The sequence below is a fragment of the Erpetoichthys calabaricus genome, chromosome 4 (assembly GCF_900747795.2).
Source record: "Erpetoichthys calabaricus chromosome 4, fErpCal1.3, whole genome shotgun sequence".
In the NCBI taxonomy this organism is placed as follows: domain Eukaryota; kingdom Metazoa; phylum Chordata; class Cladistia; order Polypteriformes; family Polypteridae; genus Erpetoichthys; species Erpetoichthys calabaricus.
Window position 1 is genome coordinate 188671292 of NC_041397.2, and position 26394 is coordinate 188697685.

The 26394-nt window shown below is 38.9% G+C and overlaps 1 protein-coding gene across 1 annotated transcript in view; it reads left to right on the forward strand.

Moving 5' to 3' along the window:
* pros1 (protein S) overlaps positions 1-26394 on the forward strand; it is a 126122-nt gene that overhangs the window by 69675 nt on the left and 30053 nt on the right. Inside the window, exons 8-11 of the mRNA XM_028800056.2 lie at positions 9039-9160; positions 9495-9613; positions 20419-20608; positions 23294-23458. Coding sequence (XP_028655889.2) covers positions 9039-9160; positions 9495-9613; positions 20419-20608; positions 23294-23458 — 596 coding nt within the window. The remainder of the gene's footprint in view (positions 1-9038; positions 9161-9494; positions 9614-20418; positions 20609-23293; positions 23459-26394) is intronic.

The window sequence follows — 26394 nt, forward strand, 5'->3', positions numbered from 1 at the left end:
AAGAGAATTATCGGTATACAACAACAACATTTATTTATATAGCACATTTTCATACAAAAAGTAGCTCAAAGTGCTTTACATAATGAAGAAAAGAAAAATAAAAGACAAAATAAGAAATTAAAATAAGATAACATTAGTTAACATAGAAAAGGAGTAAGGTCCGATACAGCATTAATACAGCATTAAGCACACGCTGCCTCAACCATGCGCACTGTCTATTGAACTGCTCTCATATGGCAAACGCTTCAGAGCCTTTCCTCTAGGGACATCGCGGTTCAGAAACAGTTTCATCCCAAGAACTATAAATGCACTCAATCAGTCCATCAAGTGCTCCTTGTAGAACTGTTTGTACTTATTAGTACAGTTACCTCACTGTAAACTTGCAATACAGTTATTATATTGCACAACCTGAGCCACTTTATAAAGCGTGTATTTACATATGATGACAATATCATTTTTAAGATGAAATGCAGCAAAATATTTTTATTACATTATACAGATAAAATGTTAACATCATTTAAATAATCTATGTTGTTAATAATTAAACATGTGAGAACACAGTGTCGCAGCGCTAGCTAGTTCAGGGATTGCTCCTGCCTCGCGCTGTATTCTTGCTGGAGCTGGCACGACACTAGAAGGATAGATCGATAGAATAATTAAACATGTACTACAAAGATATTTCAATGCTCCTTAAAAGTTTTGAAGTATTGGCGTTCTAAGCTTACAGATGGCTTAACATCTTACACAGCTTATTATGTGGCAATTGGTTACTTGGAGAAAGAAAAGGATGGACAGGAATTGGAGGTACGTTTGATAGAGACGGTACTGCTGCAATAAATGATTTCATTGAAGGTCGCAGCAAGCATCTTGCGGGTTCAGGAACAATGTCTGGACAGGGCACCGGCTCATCACTATCACTGCGCCACTGTGTTCCCATGTTTAATAACATGCTTTAACTCCTATCATCATGAAAATTATATCAAGTATACATCTCAGTATTTTAATTATTCAGAGATCTGTAATATCACGAATGTAATGGATTCTGTGTCCATTCGGAGGAAGAGAAAGACCGTTTAAGAAGCACCTAGTGATTCACACACATAGAGCACATAGAAGAACACATATAAAACAAAGCATTTAATGTGCTACTTTAGTTACGATGGTATTTGATAAACTAGTGAATTAAACAATTTAAAGATGTTTATGATGTTCTACTTTAATGACAAAATAAACTATGTGATTAAAGTGGAAATTTTGAGATTAAAGTTGATATTTCGAGCTTTTTTCTCACTGTGTCCCTTTTTTTGTCCCTTTTTTTTTTCCCCCCCTCTGTACCCTAGTAAGCTTTCATATGACACTCAGATGGTGGGCTATGACTCGCCTTTTCACAGTGACTTTGATATCTGACAACTTCTTTTTTATTTCGGGCACTGTGCGACTTTGTGAACTTGAGCTTTCGAGTTTCTCTGACACTCTATGTCACTTGATCAACTTCCTTTTGTTGTTTATAGCACTGTTTAAACCAACAAATAGTACGTTTTTTCTTGCCTCCACTTGGTATTCGCTGACATTCTTCTATTTTCCCCCGTGCTTTTGCCATTGCCTTTTCACAGAACACTGAGCTTAAGGGCTATTTATATTGATTTGTATATTCAAAGAGGTGTAATTCTGGGAGGAGTTGGGGTGGGGCAGCAGGCACATGCACGTGCATTACTTTTCACGCTGACCGGGATTTATGGAGCGGAAGAACATGGAAGTTTGCGAATGCACAGATTTATTCACCTGGATTTTTTTGTCCTTATGCCATGTTTTAGTGTGAATTCTACGCACGGCATTATGCATGAGGCCCCTGGTCTTTAATATCCTGAAACAGGTTTTTGTTTGTCTTCCTTATGTCCTTTATATCTTTCCTTATATCATTTGTATCATTGTACCTTCTTCATATTACTCTTTAGCTCCTTTGTGCCCTCCAAGAGCGGTAGTTATTGCGGTGATTGTTACCTTAAGTTTGGACTATTTGTTTCTGTCTTATCCATGCTCCACGGGTGGAGTAGCAAGCCCATTTGGAGTCAGTGCCGCTGGCTCACAGTGGTTATTTGACATTGAGGATAGTAAGGTCTTTTTCAGTTTCAAAATTGTGCCACATTAATTCTGTATTTTTGCATGTGTGTTATCTCATCTAGTACAATTTTCAAAATTACAGACTCCAAATCTGTGCAGACTGCTGAGGTGGGCAGTTTTATAAGTCGGTAATGCCACTTTATGTATATATACATATTCTTGGAAATACGTAAGCATGGTGGTAATTTTTTAGCTATTTATAAAGAATAGTATTAGTTTGTACTTCATTTGTCCAGCTGATTAAAACGTGGTTTTATGTCAAGCAGCAGCACTACTTTTGGCTTGTGTCACAGCTTCTTTTTGGGTTTCTTTAACTCCCTAAAGAATAGCATAGTTGCAGGTGGGAAGATGTACATGCAGTAAAACAAAATAAAACTGTACAAAGTGCTACCATTTTGTATGTGAGAGCTACCAAAGAATGATCTGGCGAGAATCTGTTCTGACTGCAATAAAATGAAATATTGCTGTTAAACAAATATTTATATATTTATATTGTATATTCACAGTAATACAGTATGTTAGTATCGTAAAATTTGTAAAGTATTTCCACAAAAAATAGTGTGCGCTTCATTTGTTGTTTTGTGCCCAGCTGAATAAAGTGTTGCTTTAATTTTTATAAATGCTTAAGAAGCTTTTTGCAGAGATATTTTGAGTGAAAATACAGTGGAACCTCGGTTCACAAACGTCTCGGAACACGTACAAATCGGTTTACGACCAAAAAGTTTGCCAAACTTTTGCATCTGTTCACGACCACACACTCGGTATACGAACAAGCCAGTTTCCCTTTCGGTTTGTACGTGTTCAGTCTCTCCCTGTGCATTTCCTGTGCAGCGAGCAAGAGAGCGCCACACACACACACAGGCACGCGAGAGAGACACACACACACGCGAGAGAGAGAGACACACACACACGCGAGAGAGAGAGAGAGAGACACACACGTACGCACGCACACAGGCACGAGAGAGAGAGACAGACAGACAGGCAGACAGACAGACAGACAGACAGACGCACGCAGGCCCGCGAGAGAGAGACACACACGCACGCACACACACACACAAGAGAGAGAGAGACACGCACACAGGCGAGAGAGAGAGACACACACACACACACAGGAGGGCCCGAGAGAGAGAGACGCATGCACACACACAGGCGCGAAAGAGAGAGAGAGAGGCGCACACACACACGCACGTGCGCGAGCGAGACACACACACACGCACGCACGCATGCACACAGGCGGGCAAGAGCGAGAGAGAGAGAGACGCATGCACGCACGCACACAGGCGAGAGAGAGACACACACAGGCGCGTGCGCGAGAAAGAGAGAGAGACAGACACGCACGCACACACACACACAGAGACACAGACAGAGGAGGGCCCGAGAGAGAGACGCATACACGCACACAAGCGCGTGCGCGGGAGAGAGAGACACGCATGCACGCACGCACGCACGCACGAGAGAGACACACACGCACGCACAAGAGAGAGAGAGAGACGCACGCACACAGGTGAGAGAGAGACACACACACACACACACACACACAGAGGAGGGCCCGAGAGAGAGAGGGAGGGGCGTGCAGGCACGAGAGAGAGGCACGCACGCGGGGGAGAGAGAGAGAGACACGCACACACACACACAGGCGCGCGCGCGCGCGAGAGAGAGAGAGAGAGAGAGACGCACACACACACGCACGAGAGAGACGCACGCACACAGGCGCGTGAGCGAGAGAGACACACACGCACGCACACGGGGGAGAGAGAGAGAGACACACGCACGCACGAGAGACAGACAGACAGACACACACTCACACACACGCACGCACGCACGCGAGAGAGAGAGACAGACAGACAGGCGAGAGAGAGAGAGACACACGCACAGGTGCGAGAGAGAGAGACACACAGGCGGGAGAGGGGGAGACAGACAGACACAGAGAGAGAGAGAGAGAGAGAGAGAGACACACACACACACACACGCGAGAGAGAGAGAGAGAGACAGACAGACACACAGGCGCGAGAGAGAGACACACACACACACACACACGAGAGAGAGACACACAGGCGCGAGAGAGAGACACACACACACACACAAGGGAGAGAGAGAGAGAGAGACAGACAGACAGACACACACACAGGCGCGAGAGAGAGACACACAGGCGCGCGCGCGTGTGAGAGAGAGAGAGAGACGCACGCACGCAGGCGACAGACAGACAGACAGGCAGGCAGGCGCGCGAGAGAGAGACTCACGCACGCGAGAGAGAGAGAGATGCACGCAGGCGAGAGAGACGCACGCACGCAGGCGCGCGCACGAGAGAGAGAGAGATGCACGCATGCAGGCGAGAGAGAGAGAGAGACACGCACGCACCCACCCAGGCGCACGTGAGAGAGAGAGACACGCACGCACACACAGGCGCAAGAGAGACACACGCACGCACACAGGCGTGTGCACGCGAGAGAGAGAGAGAGACAGACAGACAGACGCACGCACGCACGCGAGAGAGAGATACACGCATGCATGCACGCACACAGGCGTGCGCAAGAGAGAGAGTAGGACGGACGCGCACACACACACACGAGGGCTGGACGCATAAGGTAGGAAGGCAGGTTAAAGAATGCACAGGGCTTGTGTTTGTTTTCACTTCTGTTTACATCGATCGGTTCGTAGCGTGCATTGTTACAATGTTACTTTTCCTGGTGGTTTATTAAATTATGGATTTTTTCAAATGTTCATTTTTTTCCCTGTGCTTAAAAAAAAAAAAAAGTGTTTTTAGCCACTGGTTGGTAGCGCTATAGCGCGAACTATTGCAGTGTTAGTTTTCTCTGTTGTTCAAGGTTTTCTCAGTGTTATTCAAATTTTTTACATTTAGTTTACTATTACACTGTGCATTCTATGGTTTAATTAACTATATTTGTGCTTAAAAACTTTAAAATATATATATATATATATATATTTACATACAGTTCATATGGTCTGGAACAGATTAATTGTATTTACATACAGTCCTATGGGGGAAATTGCTTCGGTTCACGACCAAATCGGGTTACGACCAGAGTTTTGGAACGAATTATGGTTGTGAACTGAGGTTCCACTCTATATGTAAACCCTGTATGCCAAGAAATTATTTATTTTTACATTTACTCAAGCTGTTTTAGGGTAGGGCAGAAGGGATGGACTGTCAACATGCTAATCTCTTGGGCCATTAGTGAGAGCATAAGGATTCAGCCACCAAATTGCATAACCATGGCTGCTATAGTAAACTTTCTGTATGACTTCAACAACATATTGGTTTACCGTTTCAATTTTACCTTGACAGCTGGTACACTAGCTTACATATTATCCTGTTTTTCACCTTCAACAGCCACTACTGACAGCAAACAGATCCTCAGTACTAGGAGTGTGTGATATATATCATCTATGATAATATCTTAATTGTTATTTTAACAATGTACAAGCTGAAATTATTGAGTATGTCACTCACTTTGCAAAAAACAATCATAAACACACCTTGAGAGTTCATGCATTCAGTGTCTCATGTAACCTAATAGGACAGACTACTACTCGTGCGTGCGCAAAGCAAGCGCCTAGATGTACACGGTCACCACACCACAAGTTAAGCTGGAGTAAACAAGAGTGAGAAAATGAGTGAGCAAACAACGCCAGGGGAAAAAACAGCCTTGCAGTCTTCGTCGTTAAGTTTAATTACAAAACGTGGATCATCCTCACTCATGTGAATGTGGTTTGGCTTTGAAAAGACTGATGTTACTCAAAAGTCGGCAATCCGTTCAAACAAATTCCATTGGGGCAAATTATATAATTCTTTCAAACAAATAATTTTTATTTCTGTAAGAAACATATGCCCATCGGGCACATTTATTTCAGAAGCCATCTTGATTGGGGGTCCTTGATTCCAAAGCACTTTTTTTATATCCTTATTTAAAACACTCACACAGATCCCCACCTCCTTGTCCCGCTCCAGCCCACCCTGACTTGTGACACCTGCCTCTCTAGCTCCCACCAACAACAGATTCTTCTGAAAATGCACACACACAAACTTACACACTATAGGACACACACACAACTGATTAGCGTGTGTTAGCATGAGAAAGGACTAATAAATACCCAGGGCATTTACTGACTTTCTCCGGAGAAAGTCAGTTTTACTCTATGGATTTCACATACATGAAAATTTCTTATCTTAACCGAAAACTTGATTAGAAAAAAATATAAAAGGTATTACGTGTTAGAATAGTTTTGAACATAGTTTACAATGAACACATGAGCCGTTTTTTATTAACTTCAGTGCCCACCCCTGGCACAAAACATCTCTTATTTCTGAAGCAGGAATATTCTGATCATTCGGTATCCCCGATCACTGATCAGCATGCACAAGAAACCACTCAGCTCCAGTTTTCTCCACACAAAGATGGTCCATCCTTTACACCTTCCTGATCTGGATTACTCGAGTGAAACTCTGCCAGTATTAATAACAGAAATCACTGTGTGGCTTTCTGTCAATGATAAACTACATTTCATGGTGATATTACCCTTGACAGATACAAATATCAAGGGAAAAATAAAAACATAAAAGAGGGCTGTGCATCTCTTAAAATCCGAAGAAAGAAAAAAATGAGACTGAGATCAAGATATTTGGAAGGTCAGCTGCTGAACAGGTGCATTCAATTAGTACAGATCATCTAGCGATGTATTCCCTATTGGCAGCATTTCATTTAAGAGAAGTCCAAATCAGGAAGGTTAGGGTAAAACTGGAGCTGTGTGGTTGTTTCTGAATGCCGATAAGCGTTTAAAAATACAAAATGATCCGAATATTACTGCTTCACAAATAAATGATATTTATCTCTCTATATTACAGTATGAACACGCACCCCCAAAATGCAAGTGCCATTGGACACACGTAGCAAAAGCACCTTGAGCATGGGAAGGGCGCTATATAAATAGAATGTATTATGATTATTTAAGCAAGCAATGTCTTGTGTTAAGGGATGAGTAAATACCCAGAAAGGTTACTGTTGTCATTTACAAGGCATGAGTGGCCAAGTTTAACTGTAAAGATAGCTAAACATCATTTATCTATGAAGCAGGAATATATTGTGAACATGCTGAACGCAGCCCCAAGGGGATGTGGCCACTCCTCTGAAACCCCCTCTTAAACAGTGATTCAATGGGAAATAAATACAGTGATCTGCATCTCGCTTCGAACATTTAAAAGCCTGTACTGCAGCTGTCATTTTGTCTTACTGCCTTGTCTCTCTTCCCCTAGACATCCTCTGCTTCTGTTGGGTCTCCCACTCCCGAGACTCGGCCCTTTTAAGAGGAAGATTTTCTGTTCTTTTAATTGAGAGATGGAGCTGTGCCCTCCGGGTTAACACGGAGCCCGATTCACTCCTGAAAGATACTTATATTTGTTAGAAGTATTTGAATAAAGTTGTTGTCTCTGGAATTTCCTGAGTGTATCTGTGCAACTTTGTGACCCAAGTGTGACAAGTGGTACCAGAAGTGGGTTACAGATTAATCCTCAGGACAATGTGTTTTGCCAAGCTCAAAATGTTCACACCACTATATACTGTATAATAGTATATATATATACTATTTTATAGTATCCCTGGTTTAGACATATGTATTGGTTTAAATAGATTGGTTTAGATAAATACATCAGTTCAAATACATCCATTCAGATATATATATTGGTTGAAATACATCTTCTTGGATATACAGGTCAATTCAAATCAGACAGAACCTGAAGTTAGTCATTTGTTTAAAAATGTTATATGTTTGGGTTTTTTGTATTATTGCGCAATATATGATAAAACTTGTTTACAAATGCTATAGTTTTATTTCCTGTGCAGTATTTGACAGAACTTTGAATTTTTACACTATAGTATAATATGTTAGATTTTTGTTATTGCTTGTATGCTTCACAATTCACCTTACAGCAGAGCAGTTTGTTTATCCAGACTGCAATTGTGTGCTGAATCTCTCCTGTCTCGAACACAAAGCCTTTCCAGACATGATTTCTTCTGTTTTTCTTTTCGACATGTTGATGCAGTGCTGTATGTAAAAACAGCTGTGAACCCATATTTATATTCAAGAGGCCCTGGGCTAGTACCTGAGAGAAACATGATTCTTGGGTGGCCAAGCACATGTCAGACTGGGCAGTCATACATGGAGAAGCAGTCTAAAGTAAATTGATTTGGATGTGTGGCTGCCAGTAAGACTCGGATGTGGACCCTGGCCTTGGGTCAGCTCACGGAGTAAGAGGATAATATAGTAGACGAGTGGGTGGCATGTATGTGTTGGCAAAACGGATAAAACAGCTGAGAACGAGTGGCACCGCAAATGATCTGAGTGGTGTGGCAGAGCAGACGCTGAAGAATCCAGTGGTGCTTTTTAAGGTCATTTGCCACAAATTTTGCATAAATTGCTGACTCTATTCCTCTGTCTCCTCGCACCCCCAGATCATTATAATAGTTTTTACTCTCGTTCTTCTCATTATTATCATGCTACTTTTAGCCATGCAGGAGTGTAGTACCAACTTTCTTTTGGTACTACTGGTGTTGTAAAAAAAAAAAAAAAAAAGTCAATACAATTATGTTTTTGGAATTTTGATTTCAACTTGGTACCAAAGTATAACTTCAAAATATAAATAGGAGGTCAGATTACTGTTGAAAGATTGTTTTTATATTGCGTATTGAGCCATGTGAGTAGCAAAAAGTTAGGCTCATTTTGGCAGCCAGTTGACATAAGGAATGCTGGAATAAGAACAGGAGCCCCATTTGAAAGTAAACAAAAAACATTACAAGTTGATTGCAAAGTTGTAGCTCAGTCAGATTTTCAGTGGTAATCTAGATGCATCAATTTTTCCATTATAACATGATGTGTTAATTTAATCATATGCTTTTGTCCAGATATTGATGAATGTGCCGAGAATGTCTGTGAGGGAACCTGTGTCAACACTCCTGGAAGTTATTCATGCTACTGTAATGGGAGCAAAGGCCTAAGGCTTGCAAATGACTTAAAATCATGTGAGGTATGATATACTCTTAATGATAAATGGCAAATTGATATTCATTTGCCGAACGTGTCTTATCATAAAGCATTATAGTTAATTATTTTAAAGTTTACTCTCATCAAAAATATTGAAATCCACAAAACTTTAAATTGCATGTGCATTTTTAGAACCTTAATTTTTGTCTATCCATTACACTTCCCCTTTGATTTCATTGTATGTTGTATTTTTGTGTATTAATATTATTATATTAGGAGAAGTCTTATAGTAGTAAACTTTTACGAGTAATTGACAGATATCCATTAACACACATTGTTCCTTCATTAGAATATTTTTGTTTATTTTCCTCTGCTAGGCTATTCCTATTTGTGTCCCTCTAAAAAGCATGAAAAGTTATGAGATGCTATATCTGGGAGAGCAATTTGTGGGTTTGCCAGTGGTTTATCTACGGTTTAGGTTACCTGAAACAAGCAAGTGAGTGCTTTTTGTTTTTATGGTAAACAAAATGTGTTTTGAGCCTTCTGTGCAGCTTGCCTAATAAAAAAAAATAACAAGTTAAGAGGACATTTGTGAAGCAACTTTCTAACGGTAACTGATGTCTTGTTCTTCTTTTAAAAACGTTTAGTATTTACATTTTAATGTTTGCATTTTAGCCTGTAATTTCAGGTTTACATTCCGTAAATGTTTTGATGTTTCTTTTTTTTTCATTACAATCAAAGTTTAACAGCAACAAATCATTACATTCAGAAAACCAATAGTTTGATTGAGGAGTATTATATTGTAATTATGAAATTTAACATTTACTGAAGCCAACCACTGTAAATAGAACATATATAAATTTCACATTTGTCAGTCATATTTTAACACAGATATTTTAGTAGCATCAAGCACAAGGCAGTGACCAGTACTGGGTGTCTGGCTCTTTTTTGTCATTTTATTAATATTACTGTGTTTGATTGTGGAAGGGCAACATATGTGATTAGATTACATACCAATAGTTGTTTTAAATAGTTCCTGTGTAGTACTTGAGAATTATATAAGCTTTTTCAGGCACTGTATCTTTGTTGTGACATGTGTGTGTTCTCTATAGGTGTTCTTAGGTCCATTTTGCTTTTGACATTCAAGTTTGGCTTTTTTTGGCTATTGAACTTTTAGCATTGTTATTACAGTTTTGAATATTTCACTTTGGTCTCTGGGCTATTTAATTTTGTTTTGTGGAGTTCTTTAATTCTTTTTCTTTTTTTATACTTTGGCATTTTTGAATGTTGAATTTTTTAGTTTTTTTATTATGTACTTTTTGAATTATTAATTAAATTAAATAAGGGTTTCACTAGTATGGCCAGAGTTATGATAATTACCTCTTCTTTTTGTCATTTGTTTAGGCTATTAATACAACAAGAAAAAAAGCTAAGGGATTTAGTAAATGACGAGCTTGTTTAAAAACTAACAAAACTTTCACATGCCGTTGTGCTGGCAATTTATGTACCCTCCTCGGCAGACACAGCAGTCACAACAGACACGGTATACACGTATTCTGTTATAAGCAAACTGACTACTGACCATTCCCAGTGCTTTCACCACAATTTCAGGAGACTTAACAATGTTTCACTTTACTTACTCCTCACCAATTTTAATTAGTTCATGGCTGTACAACAAAGGAAAACATGACCATGAACTTGTTATATGCTAATGCTAAAAAGGCATGCAACTCTGTTGCTCTGTCACCTTTAAGTAGATCTGGCCATAATTTGGTACGGTTCATACCCATATATGCACCCATTATTAAACTACTGCCAGTCATCATCAGGACCATACAGGAATAGGCCACAGAGGCTCTGAAGGATGCATTTGAGAACACTGACTGGATCATGCTTTGTGAGTCACACAGTGAAAACATTGAGAGTCTTATCTACCATATCACAGATCTTATCAAGTTTTGTGTGGATAACTCAGTTCCCAAAAACACAGTGTGCTGTTTTCCCAACAACAAATCATGGATCATAAAAAACTGAAGTCTTTAGGTCTGGAGATAATAATGAAATCATGGGGGGATGCAGTCAGAACTTAGGAAACAGCTCCGTGAGGGGAAAGCTTTCTACAGAGACAAATGAGCACAAATTACAGCAGAACAATGTGAAGGAAATGTGGAACAGGATGAGGACTATGACTAGCTACAAACACGCTGTAAAACATGTGGAGGATGGAAACAAGAGCAGAGCTAATGGACTGAAACAGTTCAACAGGCTTGATTAATTCTTGTAAGTCCCTACTTCCCCCAGTTCTGCTAACGTCTGTGTGCAAGCTGAGAAGGTTCCGTGATCCCAACTGCTGTATGCACCCTGTGTGACTTTCCCCTACAATGACATCACACCTTCGGTCTCCAGTCCCATTCTACTTCTTTGACTATCCATCTCTGCTGATCAAGTGAGGAGAGATCTACATGAATGAGACTGCAGGGCCAGATAGATTCTGTCCCAGGGTGCTAAAAACATGTTCCAGCCTGCCATGGGGGGTCCTTCAGTTTGTAGAAGGTTCCCCAGCTGTGGAAAACGTGTAGTCCCAGTGACAAATAAATGGCATTCCAATGATCCCAAGGAATTTAGACATATTGCTCTTACTTCATACATCATGAGAAGCTGGTCCTGAAACAGTTCCACTCTTGGTGTCAGAACATCTGGATCCTCTGCAGTTTTTCTATCAGACGCGGCATGATGTGGAGGAAGCTTTGATCTTCATATTGCACAGAGTCTGCTCCCACTTGGACAAAGCCGGCGCCACAGTCAGGATAATGTTCTTTGATTTTTCTAGTGCCTTTAACACCATTCTGCCTCATCAACTAGGGAAAAAACTCAGTGCTTTGCATCTTGATACCCACGCAATCTTCTGGATCATGGTTTACCTGACCAACAGACAGCAGTTTGTGAGGCTCGGGAACTGTATGTCAGAAATGGTTGTGTGTAATACTGGAGTGTCTCAGGGAACTGTCTTGTCTCCCTTCCTGTTTATCCTTTACACAACAGTCTTCCAGCACAATACCAGTGCTTGCCATTTATGATAAATCTTCAAATGACTCCTCCATCATAGGCTGCATTAATAATGGAATGAGTCGAGTACAGGATTGTTGCGGAGTACTTTGTCTTATGTTGCAGGGAGAAACACCACAACTCAACATCAGCAAGAACTATTGGTGGACTTGCAAGTGTGCTAAAGAGCCTCTGAGACCAGTCGCCATCCATGGGGAGGACATGGAAGTGGTGCAGAGCTACAAATACCTGAGGGTTCATATAAACAGCAAACTGGACTTGTCTGACAACACAGTGGTGCTGTACAAGAAGGGTCAGAGCAAACTGTGCTTCCTAAGGAGACTCTGGACTTCTAATGTATGCAGCAAGTTACTGGAAATGTTTTATCAGTGAGTAGTAGCCAGTGTATTGTTCTATGCTGCAGTCTCCTGAGGAAGCAACATGAGCTCAAAAGATGCACAATGCCTGAACAAACTTTTCAGGAAAGATTGCTCCATCACAGGTCTAACCCTGGACACACTGGAAGCTGTTGTCGAAAAGGGGATGGTTACAAAGGTGGATGCCATTATGAAAGATCCCCTCTATCCTCTCCAGGAGGAGCAGTCTGTGAGCACTTTTAGTTCATTGATCCAAGCAGTTCATGAAAACAAATGATAAATCTGATGTGTAAAACAGTTAAATGTCTTCATTTTTTTAAATCAATGCATTATATATATCATATAAACAATTCCCTACATTTAAGCACAAAATGAAGTGCATCGATCTATAGACCTTACCCCACAGTCCCAAAGCTGCAGCACATCTCTTATGTGTAGTCATGATCAGATGTAGAAGCTTGCAGGTGGCACCAAAATCCATATTGGAGCTTCGCCATGCCAGCATGTTTCGGACTATGCCAGTCCTTCATCAGAACTCTAAGACGCTTCAGAATCTTGTTTTGGATAGCTACATATAATCAACATTGGTACAGTACTAATACTGTATGTTACAATATGTAATTTCATACTGTGTATTGGTACAATAAAAGTAATACAAAATAACAATGTAAAACAGTTTTATACTTAGCAGCTTAACTGAATCTTAATTGACGGTAGTATACAATTAGAACACTTGTAGCCACTGGCTCATTACACAACAGTGTGCTAAGAAGGGCCTCTTAGGATCTTTTCTACCTGCTACTATGGGGCAATTCAGGGCTTCTTTCCAGTTCCCCAAACTAAATACTGATACACTTAGTTCACTTTGCAATTTCTGCACAATGTACATTATTTATTGATTGATTGTATTTGTTTGTCCTATGAGTCTGCATCCTTGTTTTTATGATTCTGCTACTAAACGCATCTGAATTTTCCCTTGGGATTAATAATGTCTGTCTAATCTAAGTACTGTAGCTAACAGGAAGATAAACTAAAATACTTCTAAGTAGCAATCCTAAGACATTGACCAAAAGGAAAGTCATAATTGTAAGAGGCCTGAAACTGAAAAATTCTGTGACAGAATGAAAGGAAACATATATTTAATTCCCAGTACTAGGCATTGATTTAAATTTCTGCAGTAAACATCAGTTTAATTGTCTTTATATAAGGAATGTTTAAATTCAAAAACCTAAATTGTAAGAACCGACTAAGTAATAGGTAGCTAAAAGAGTAACTAACACATTTAAAATGAAATTGTAATATGAAAACTACAACGCCTAAATCAATATAGCTTGAACAACTTAACCTGCTTAGAGATACTAGAATGGTAATTAATGCAAATGCCACAAGAATGAGCTGTGAGCAGAATTGTACCTAATATCTTTTTCAGGTATCCGCATTCTTAATGAATGCAATGCCTAGGAGAAATTAGAGGCCAGAGCTAATAATTAGACAATAAGTTAAATAAACAAACACTTAAGATTTTACTTGTGGATCCACATATTGTTTGTTTTGGACCAATTAAAATTAGTTTTTGTTATCTTGGTGGTGCCATGGTATTATCCGATTATCAGGGGTTAATGGGAGGATTTGTCTATATATCAGCACCACTTTTTATGCACTGAACAAACCTAGGCTGTGAGAACCTGTGCACTTGGTATAACGTGGTCTCATATGCCCAACTAAAAGAGTCTCTTACCACTACACCTATTTTAGCCTGTCCAGATTCCAAGGCACTGTTTGTCCTGGTGCAGATGCCAGTAATCAGGGCTCTGGGACAGTTCTGCCCCAGTTAAAAGGTGAGATGGGAGAGGGTGATTGGGATTGACCTTAGTGAAACTATAGTGTGATGTGCCAGGAACTCCTTGTAGTGATCTCCACTCTGCAGCATTTGCGGCTTTACCTTTTCAGATGTCAGTTCACTTTGTGGACTTGCCACATTTTGCTCATCAGCCTACTTAATTTCAAAGAGCTACATGAATATGATGTTGCTGCAATAATGGCAGTGAGGAATAGGAAACATGGTTTAGATACAGTCCAGGGGAAGTACATTTTGTAAGGGCGTAAGACACTTCCATAAAAAGATGACAAGAGTGAGGAATAGTGTTTTGTGCCAGACAGAGATGTGAAAATAGTGAGCAAAGTAAAAGAGCAGGCAAGAAGCAGACAGATTTGTTTTACTTTGGAGATATTCAGTGGGCAGTGGCAGCATACCATTTATATTGTGCCATTCAGAAAGAAAATAAAGCCATTAGGCACCTGTGAACTTAGCCAGAGAAACTCGATTGTTACAGTATCAAGTCAGTCCACGCAATCTGTTAACTTTTTTTCTCTTTTACAGATAAAATAATATTTTAATCAAAGTGGCCCAAATTTTTTTAATTACACCTCATTGTTTTTGGGTTATGTGTCCAACAGGCAGCCACGTAAGAGAGGGATTAATTGTGGGACACTCTGTTTTGGGTGACAAGGCTCTTTAAAAAAGAAAATCAGAATTGTGACAGTTTTTTCAGCTTTGCTTTAATTAGAAGGTTTTGGCATTAAACAACAGTCAGGGACCTTAGATTTAAGAGTGAATGGGAAAGAATCAGATGCAAAATGATACTTTATGGGCCCAGGAGAAGCGTCTGTAAACTCTGTGTTTTGAACACTTGTAGATCAAAGTGTAGAATAATAGAATTTAAAAATAAACACTACTTTGTGAAGGGGTCTGGCTGTAACTTTTACAAATGACGGTAACAAGCTAACCATTCAAAATTATGAAAAAGCTAATTGTGGAAGTGCAAAAACAGAAAAACAAAGCACGTACCACGATGGCAAAATAAGTAAAATCAACTTCTTTGACAATCGAATGTTTGTTTTTTAAATAAATTTCGAATTATATTCAAGTAGCAATGTTGATCTGCCAGCCCTTACAGTTAAGCTGAAGCCTGGCATGCTTATATTAGAAGTATATTAATGAACTCTTTACTACATTTTGAAAACGTTTTGAGCATTTCTTCTTGGAAAAAAAATATTTTTTTCAGTTTTAGAGTTTTAGATAATATAGTAAATCACTTTAACACTGATTTATAGGTGGTCAATTGAGATTCTTACAGTTGAACAAAATGTGCTAAAATGTGCTAATAGTGTGATAGTAGAATATTAAAACCTGTTTGTCATAGAGTACTTTTAATTCCATCTGGTAGTACTTCACATACTTAATAAATTAAGTATCTTAAATCAAAGGCTATCCAAGGAATATGGAATTTATTTTGCCTAATGTGATTTATGTGTAGAGCATTCTCAAAATGTATGCCCTGGCATTGAAGGCATTTCATGACAACTGTCACAAACTAGACCTTGCCCTGAGTACATTTTTGATTTTTTTTGCTTTGAAATAGGTCTATTAAAATTCAGATACTCATTGCACTTAAGTGTATGTTAGAATATATCTGAACATGGGTTAAATGTTCCGGGTGCTGTATATGTACAGTATGTGTATATATGTGTATATAATATATATATATATAATATATATTGTGATGAACGGCCTCAGATGTTATCCGGCTAGGATGCCAGCTGGATGGAAGGACCAAGGGAGAGAGTATCTTTGAGGCACTATCTCCCCTGGGACGCTTGAGGCAGCCCTCCTGGGCAGCTGTGGCACCACGGATTCCTGCAGGGTACAATGGGACTTGGAGTTTGGTACCTGTTGGGTTCCTTGGAGGCAGTCAGGGGGAGCTGCAGAGCACTGTAACAACAACACCATTTATTTATATAGCACATTTTCATAAAAAACAATGTAGCTCAAAGTGCTTTACATGATGAAGAAAGAAAAAAAGACAAAATAATTAAAATCAGGGAACACTAATTAACATAGAATAAAAGTAAGGCCCGATGGCCAGGGAGGACTGAAAAAACAAAAAAAAAACTGGAGAAAAAAAAAAAAATCTGCAGAGGTTCCAGGCCACAGGAACTCCCAGCCCCCTCTATGCATTCTACCTAACATAAATGTCCTCAATCAGTCCTCATGGTATTCAGGGTTCTCATGGAAGAATTTGATGATGACGGTCATGTGAACTTGATTAGGTGGTGGTGGCATAGATCACCACCACAGAAAACCGGAGAAAGAACGGAAGAGAAAGTGGGGGTTAGTATGGATTTTGGAGCCACCAGCAATGATAATGATAATTGAATATACAGAGCATCAGGATTAAACTAAGATGAAGTTATGAGAAAGCCATGTTAAAGTAATGTGTTTTCAGCAGTGTTTTAAAGTGCTCCACTGTATTAGCCTGGCAAATTCCTATTGGCAAGCTATTCCAGATTTTAGGTGCATAACAACAGAAGGCCACCTCACCACTTTTAAGTTTAGCTCTTGGAATTCTAAGTAGACACTCATTTGAAGATCTAAGGTTACGATTGGAATGTAAGGTGTAAGACATTTTGAAATATAAGATGGAGCGAGATTATTTAAGGCTTCGTAAACCATAAGCAGTATTTTAAAGTTAACTCTAAATGACACAGGTAACCAATGTAGTAACATCAAAACTGGGGTGATGTGCTCGGGTTTTCTTTTCCTAGTTAAGATTCTAGCAGCTGCATTCTGCACTAGTTGCAATCGATTGATGTATTTTTTTGGTAGTCCTGAGAGGTGTGCGTTACAGTAATCTAGCCGACTGAAAACAAAAACATGAACTAATTTTTCAGCATCTTGAAATGTTATAAGAGGTCTAACTTTTGCTATATTAAGTGAAAAAATGCTGATCCTAGTAATCTGATTAATATGTGATTTAAAATTCAGGTCAGAGTCAATAGTTAACCCTAAATTCTTTACCTTAATCCTAATGCATCAAGTTTATTTCTAATAACCTCATTATATCCATTATTGCCAATCACTAAAATTTCTGTTTTCTCTTCATTTAGTTTGAGAAAATTACTACTCATCCATTCCGAAACACAAGTAAGACATTGTGTCAGTGAATCAAGAGAGTCGGGGTCGTCAGGTGCTATTGATAAATACAGCTGTGTGTCATCAGCATAGCTGTGGTAGCTCACGTTATGCCCCGAGATAATCTGACCTGACAGAAGCATGTAAATCGAAAAGGGCAACGGACCTAGGATAGAGCCTTGTGGAACACCATATAGAATATCATGTGTCTTTGAAGTATAATTACCACAACTAACAAAGATTTTCTACCTGCCACTTCCACCACATCAGGGAGTGATTCCAGGTTATACTGATGAGCCACCTGGAGCACACCCAGGAGCTCAATAAAAGGAGCTGCCTCACTCCATTTGGGGAGCCAGAGTCGGGAGGAGATGGACAAAGCTTACCCGGAGGAGAGGAGGGGAAAGACAAAGAGAAAGAAGAGAGCTGTCCTTTATGTACTGTGCTGTGAGTAGCAGAGAAAAGTGGTCCCCAGCTGTAAATAAACGTGTGTGATGAACACATCAAGGGCAGTCATTACTCATTATTCTTTTTTATAGCAATCCTAAAAAAATAAAATGCAGCCAGTGAACCATTGATTAGGTGTGCAGGGTGAGACTGACTTGATACTTTGAAGCAGGAGGCTGTGACAATGCGGGTTCTTGCATGCTCCCATCTTCTTTATGGGAGCCCTTGAACCGGTCACCATCGGTAATGCTACCGATGAGCTAGGCAATGAGGCAACAACATAGCAAAGGGGATGGTGTATAAAAGTGCCAAGTGCTTTTATTAAAAACAATAACAAAACAATGTCCAAATAAATAAGTGCAGTGCTTATCAAAGTCTTCATTAAATAAATAATCCATAAAAACAATTGTGAAACGTGGAGGTTAAAAACAATAGAAAAAAGTCTTCTAAAAACATCGAAGTTAAAATAATGCAGAAAGCAGTCTTTTAAAAACATTACAAGCCTGGTGTCTTCTACTTGGTGGCTCCCCTGCTTCTCCCGTCTGGACTGCTCAATAGGGAAGTCGCCCTACATGCAGCTGACCTTCTCTGTGCCTGCTTCAGCTATTAGGATTGCCTCACCGATCCGTGGCTCCGGTAGGCTCCTCCTGACAGCGACTTGAGATTCCCCACGCTGGGGACACCACGTCCCAAGTCCCGACTCCCGCTGCTTTCCGCGGCCGTATGCGGAGAGTCATCCGCCCTTCATCACTGGTCACACCCGCTCCATTATCACTCATCGGGAGTGACCACTACTACTATTCCCCGGGTGTCAGCCCAACACCCAGGCTTTCTGTTCAGCTGCATGAGAGACTGCACTCGCTTGTTCTCCTGCACCAACATTCTCACTCTTTCCACTACTTCCTGCTTTTTCCAGCAACCTCCGTTCGTTTCTCTTCCTTTTCTTTTTCCCCATAGCCGACTCGCGCTTCAATTTATCAAGAGGGCATGGCAGCTGTGGCAAATTAGAAGCCCCAGAAACAATCACGGATGCGGGCGGGCGGTCTCTCACCTGTGCACTTAGGTGAGAAACGCCCACATCGTGAATCGCCCTGAGAACCGCATCAGCCACACAACCACCACGCCCCCTCGCTAAGCCGCGAGCGTGGTGATTATTTATTTTAAAATGGGCCTTTGATGGGAGCTGTGGACCCGCTATACCACAGAGGCACTAGCAGAGCATTACAAGCTGGAGCAGGTGTTCAACAAATAACATACATGATTAGGTTAAACCCAGTTTCTTTTTTTCCCACTTTATATTTACATCAAATATATAATAGAGTGACCATAATATTTATTTTTCATTTTGTGATATTAATCGAACTATGCCTAATTTTTTTAGGCATTGGGTATCATGTCAGCAGCCACCCAAGATGCAAAAATGTTTGTAAAAGTATGTGTTTGTGTTGGCTGAGATAACTAAACCAAACATTGTAAAAATTGAAAATACTCCTTAAAATTGTGATTTTAAAATTATTGCAATAACAAAAGGAAAGCAATAAGTATGGCAGTTATTTTCCATTGTCTTAAATGACAAAGAAATCCAGCTTTTACTTGCTGCAGTGGATTTTTAAAATTTCATACATAAAGTAGCAGTAAGTCAGGGATCTTAGATTTAAGAGTGAAGTGGGATGGAATCAGAACATGAACTTTAGGTCCTCGAACAGAGAGAGTGGCATAGTAAAATCTGTCAGAGAATGCACTGTAAAGAGATATATTTGATAATTAGAAGCCTGTCTGCTTTATTAAGGGTAATACTAACTAACTATTCCAAAATATGAAGAGGCATAGGCAAAATAGATCCAGGAAGTGATTTGTGTAAAAGGGATTCATGTGAAATAAGTCAAAGCAAAAATCAATGAGTATTATAATAGGTCACCCTCATTTAAAGAATAAAGGCCTTAAATCTAATTTGAGCTCAATTCACTGAGCGTAGTTTTGGACAAATGTATGCCACCATCAAGTTGACAATATTTTTAACAATTGCAACATTCTTTTAATAGAATATAATAGAATATTTCATTGTTTTACTAGTAATGGTATGCAAAGTGATTTGAAATCAGTATAGCAAGAAATTCCTCTTACTGACAAATATGGAAACAAAAATACACCCTGGTGTGCAAAGCATGTTAAATAATGTTGTCCTTGCTGAATTATGATATGGGGTCTTTAACACCAAGCCCTCCTCTTCAGACTCCATTTATGGTAAGCCTAATACTTTGGTTTTGTGATGTATTGAACAGAAATATTTGTTTATGATTTATGGAGAAGCCTGAATATTTAAAAATGATTTTTTTTCTATAAACTGTAATTGGACTTTACATAAGTGACCCTGCAGTTAAACAAAAAATAATAAAAAAAAAAAGTCATTGTGTTTACTTTTTGTTGGACATTCTTCTTTAAATCAACCTTACCTTGCAGGTTTTCTGCAGAGTTTGACATCAGAACCTATGATCCAGAAGGTATTATATTGTATGCTGAATCACCTCGCAACATTTCATGGTTTATGTTGGGCCTTCGAGATGGCAAGATTGAGATCCAGTATAAGAACGGTCATTCAACTAAGATCACCAGTGGTGGAAAGGCTATTAATGATGGCCAGTGGCATATGGTAAATACAAAAAGTTGGTTAAAAGTTTTACTCTTTTTAAACAAGTAGTACATACAATAGCAGTTTGTTTTATATGGTCCTTTAAATTAAAATTTGTGTCAAATTGTCAGTCAGACAAAATCTTGATAGGAACCTAAGACCATGTATCCATGACCCATAACATCACACATTCATTACATGACAATGTCTGATGCTTAACATAGCAATGCAGCGGCTGTGGCATTGCAGTAAGATTTGTTGAACCTTGTACAATATGGGGCACCTTTTTTAGACAGCATAGGGCTTTCCACGTAGACCTGTTGCTGAGCTGGTCCTAGCTGTTTTAACAACCTCCTCAACCTCCCTCAGGGTTAGTTCCTTGAGGTTGAATGCCATGGTAGATTCTGGTGGAGTTATCAAAGTGCTGCATGGTCCAAGGTCCCACTCTCTTGGAATGTTACTATAGTTGGCACTGAAGTACTTACCAGCCTATTCCTGAGTGCAGGCAAGTTGGCCAATGAGTTTCTGCCTGAGGATTCTCTTGATAAATCCGGAGAGATTCATAATGAAGGCTGCACATTTCTGGTCTCTCCCTTTTCCCTTCCTTTTGAGCACTCAGCTTGGCAAAGGGTTGTAAGCATTAGCCTTATGATGTTACGGAGCTCTGCCAGACTAGCCTTGTCCTCCTCCCTTGCCTGCTTGAACTGCTGTCTAATCACTCTGCACTGTTGCCGCAGCTGGCTGATCTTCGCTTTCTGTCGGTTTGGCCCCCCTGACCGTTAAACAAACGCTGTTCCTTCATTCCAAATCTCTCAGTGGCAGTACTGACAATCATGGAGCACATTATCTGCAACCTATTGTACAGTCAACAGCTCCTCTGGCTGCAGTTTCAAGGCTATCCATAAACTTGTGCTGGTAACCATATGTCCGTCCTAATGGGATGCTCATTCTCTCCCCCTCTCAGGCACCCTTGGGGGTATGTTTCCTTTAGGCTTTCAGTAGCTTGTCTGTGGGTGCTCCCTGGTAAAAGCTGCAGTTTGGGGGGCTAACCCTTCCCACCCCAGTTACTACCGTGTTTCCCCGAAAATAAGACCGGGTCTTATATTCATTTTTGTCCAAAAGATGCACTAGGGCTTATTTTCAGGGGATATCTTATATTTTTTCATGTACAACAATATACATTTATCCAAATACAATCATGTCACCTTCTTCTGGAATATCGTCATAACTCTCCACATTCAAACCCTGAATTCCAGCCTGAATTTCTTGCTGCTCCAGCCACTTTTGGGATCCTCCAGGATCGATGTGCGTGCTTCGATGTTTGATGAATGGTTCGATGCTGACATATAAATGTATTCATGTTGCCTTTATATTCAGGTGTTGCACATTCCCAAAAGTAATGACACAATTTATTTTAAAAGTATCACATACTATCTGTGCCGTCTTTTTTTTTTTTTTTTTTTTTTTTTTTTTGTGTACCTTTTCAATACCATGAGAATGTACGGCGGCGTATTTGAGCAACAGACAAGAAAAAAATGACATAATGAAAATGTCTATTTTGTGATTAAAGTGGAAATTTCGGGTTTAAACTCAATGTCCACTTTAATCCCATAGTTTACTTTTTTATTAAAGTAGTCTGTCATAACATCATCTTAAAACCGACCCAGTTCTTAATTGCAACGCACTTCTGGGGCTTCCTCCTAACCTGACTGCAGTGGCAAACGGCAATAGATCGCCACACAGAACACATTAAATTTATAATATTCCAGCTCTCTGCACATTTAGAATTCTTAGATTTATACTTGATATCACTTTCATGATGAAATGCATTAAACTATGTATGTTACATTTACAGATAAATCGTTGACTTTGTTTAAATAATGAATACTGTTAATAGTTACACATATGGGGTGGCACGTTGGCAGAGTGGTAGCACTGCTGTCTCGCAGGGAGTCACATCCCTTGTGTTCCCTGCCTGGAGTTTGCAAGTTTTCCTGGTGGGTTTCCACAGTGTGCTTAGTTTTCCATTCAAAGACATGAAGGTTTGGGGATTTGGTGAAGTTACAATGACGTTAGTGTATGTGTGTGCTTGTGTTCACCTTGCGATGAGCTGATACCCTGTCCAGCAATTTTGTTTCTGTTTTGCGCCAATGCTGCTGGACTGGGCGCATTCCCGGATTGTTGGATGAAATCATTAAACATCCTTTTCAGAAATATTGTGGCAAGGTGTCCTCGGAATTTAATGGATGTTTCGGGCACATGTGTCACATCGACAAGGGCTTATTTTTGAGGTAGGGCTTATATTACAGAGCAGCCTGAAAATCATGCTAGGGCTTATTTTCAGAGTAGGTCCTGTTTTCGGGGAAACACGGTATCTCTACAGTTGTCTGCTGTCTTTCCAGCTATCGCTACTCTCTTCATGGTAGCCATCTGGCCTGTTCCCAGACGTCACTGGCTCTACCAGACTGAACTGATTTCACACACACCTTACAGTGTAACCTAGACACATCATCAGTGATGTAATCTTTACAAAATTACTTTTGTGTATGTACTGTATATAAATAGTGTGACAAGTGTTTTTCTTAAGTGTAAGATAAAAATGATTTACTGTACTTTATATAATATATAATTATATACTGAAAAAGTCTGTCTTGTAATTTACATAATGTTTTTTCTCAGTTTCAACATTATTGTACATATTTTCAGATTACTGTTGAAGAAACGGAGACTAGCATCAGCGTGAAAGTTGCCAAAGAAGCAATCATGAATATTAATTGCCCAGAATCCCTTTTTACTCCCCAGCAAGGAATTTTGGAAACAAAAGTGTATATTGCAGGTTTACCCCGTAAGGGAGACTATTTAATCACACCAGTAAGTATGCAACATATATTTCTTAGTAAGGTATTTAACCTAAATACAGTTCTTATCCTTTTTTTTTTTTTTTTTTTTTGCTGTAATGAATGTTAACTTGAAAGTAAAGAATCTGTCTTGTTGATGTTGTTAAATTTACGACAGTCTCAGTAATTTAAACTAAAATTAACGCAAACACTCAGGATTTATTGCATCTTTTGTAGTGTACAACACAAACCTATTGTAACCTGAGCTACGTCTGTGTATTAGCTTCTTTTTTCTTTCCTACCTTTGTGTATGTACATTTGTCTAGGCAAATAGGTTAAGTCCAAAAGCTTCAAAAATAAAAACCATCAGCTTCAGAATTTTGTCTCTTGGACTGGAGAGCTGCAGTGCACTGGTATTGAATAAATTAATGACAGCTGAGAAATTTCAGAATCCAGTACAGCTTTTTAATTTCAAGAGTGCAGAGCAACAGCAATAATGAAGCTCTTACTCTTCTGAAAATGGTTATGTGTGAAGTTGATTGGATTCCCAAAAGGACATATATTTTTAGTGTTTAAGTGATGCTGGAGATGTGCCGGATTCATGCTGCTATTGATAAGCATGTCTCTGCAAAAGGTTATAACAGTTGTAGATGATATGATTTTGTGAATGTAAATCTTAAAAGTTCACAGATTTCTTTAAAACTGGTTTTGGCTGTATTTTTGATTTCTTGATCTCTCCTTGTTCGTGCTGCTAAATAATGTGCTACCAGTGTGTTTCAAACACTTTGTTTTTAACAAACAGCAGAAGATGGTCTCACTTTATATTGCATTGGTATAGATTTACTGCTAATGTAAAGTGCTTCTATAAATAAAATGCATTATTATTATTATTATATAAGGTAGGTATGACATTTGATGTGTATGGTTAGAAAAATCACATTATTGTGAAGACCTGTGTTTTTAAATTTCATAATCTTCTGTGTATGTTTGTGTGTTTTTCAAGCAACAGTGCCTGAATCTGAACAACTTTCTGCTTCACAAACACATTGCAAAAAAAATGTAAAAATATTAATACTAATCCTGGCTGCATTGGAGGCAAGAAATAAATCTAGAAGATATCCAATTTAAAAAGACAGTGTAATGTCACAACTCAAGGTTATTTTGTTTTCATTTGTTAATTTGTTTTATTATTTATACCTTAACTTGTTCATTTGGTTATTTTGGAAATATTTTGATATGTTCATTATATCTATAGTGCAGAAGACAATGAGTTTTGTAATGTACCCTGTGGTGCTGTAAACAAGTTGGACTTTATGATAGAGTGAAATATACACGATATCCCATTGGAAGTGAAGCATTTTTATAAGTATAAAGTCAATTGACATACTGCACAGTGTCTCTTCAGTTTACAAAAAGTAAACTTCCAAAGAAAGTGAAAAAAACAAAAATAATGTAATACAAACTAAAAATCTAAATTTAAAAATGGAACAACTATTGCCATTATGTTAAAAAGCAATGTACAAAATTACAAAGAAACACCTACTACTGAAAGTTTATCCCATCTACCATCAACACTGTCTACTACACGTAGAATAACAAACATACCAGGTAATGTCAGTTGCTTATTGCAAGATTTGTGGCCCACTAACAATAACGGAAGTGTGGCTTCCATCTCCAAAAAAAAGAGCATTACAGTTAATGTTCCCATATTTTTTCCCACAATTAATGTTATTTAGGATGCTGTTGTTCAGGCAAGAACTTTTTTATATTAACAAGCACAAGTCTTTTATAAGCTAGAGGAGATGGTGTTCTGATTTGTGCATCATATGTGAAGATTTTTTTTTCCTTTGGCCTATTTAAAATAATTTTGCAGTCGATCCAAATCTGATAGAAGTATGGAAAGATACCCCAAATGTACAAAATTAATAAAACAATTTTGTCAACCAGATGCAGACTAACAGACATGCTGGTTGCTGTGCTACTTCACATTGCTTCAGTACAGCTTATGGTTGTAAGAAAAAAAAGAGTACACAAAACATCATAGCTCTTGGCAATTATCACTGCCTGATCTGTATACAAGGACAACTTCCCCAAAGGACAAGAGACAAACCTAGTGAGAACACAATGCAGAGGGTTTGAGTGCAGTGGAATCATCTACATAGTCATCTTGTCTTCAGTGTAGAAATGACCGCTATGAGTAAGCAGTTCTTGTTATGATAAGGATGTATAAAATACACCACAAATCCTTCAATCTTTAGAGCTATGTGGGCTAGCACTGTGCTTTGCTACAAATGTATATTTATATAATGCAAAGTTGACCCACTCATTTACTAACAACAACACTCCCATTTAGTTAAAATGCTAAATTTGGCAGGATGGTACTTTTATTTATTTATTTATATACACAGACACACATATATTACACAGGTAGTCTTTGACTTAAGACTACATTCAGTCGTGAACCAATCTGGACATAAGATTGACCAATAAATGTATTCAAACCTGAATGTATGTATAGTACTGTATAATAAGTCCCTTAAGCCATATTGTTTGTTTTATATCCTTTTTTGTCATCATTCTTAGCACACTGTGTAGATTTTCTATCATTTTTTTAAATCAATTGCCATTTTTCTTGTAATTGTAAGACAAATGTAATTGAACATAGTTGATAACGCTGCAGATAATAAACTGAGTTCGAGATGAATGAGTCACGGCATACGGAGCTGTCATTTGTCCTTGAGATGCTATAGCAGTCATAAGTTGATGACTACCTATATATATATATATATATATATATATATACACAGTGCATCCGGAAAGTATTCACAGTGCATCACTTTTTCCATATTTTGTTATGTTACAGCCTTATTCCAAAATGGATTACATTCATTTTTTTCCTCAGAATTCTACACACAACACCCCATAATGACAATATGAAAAAATAAAAAAACTGAGAAATCACATGTACAT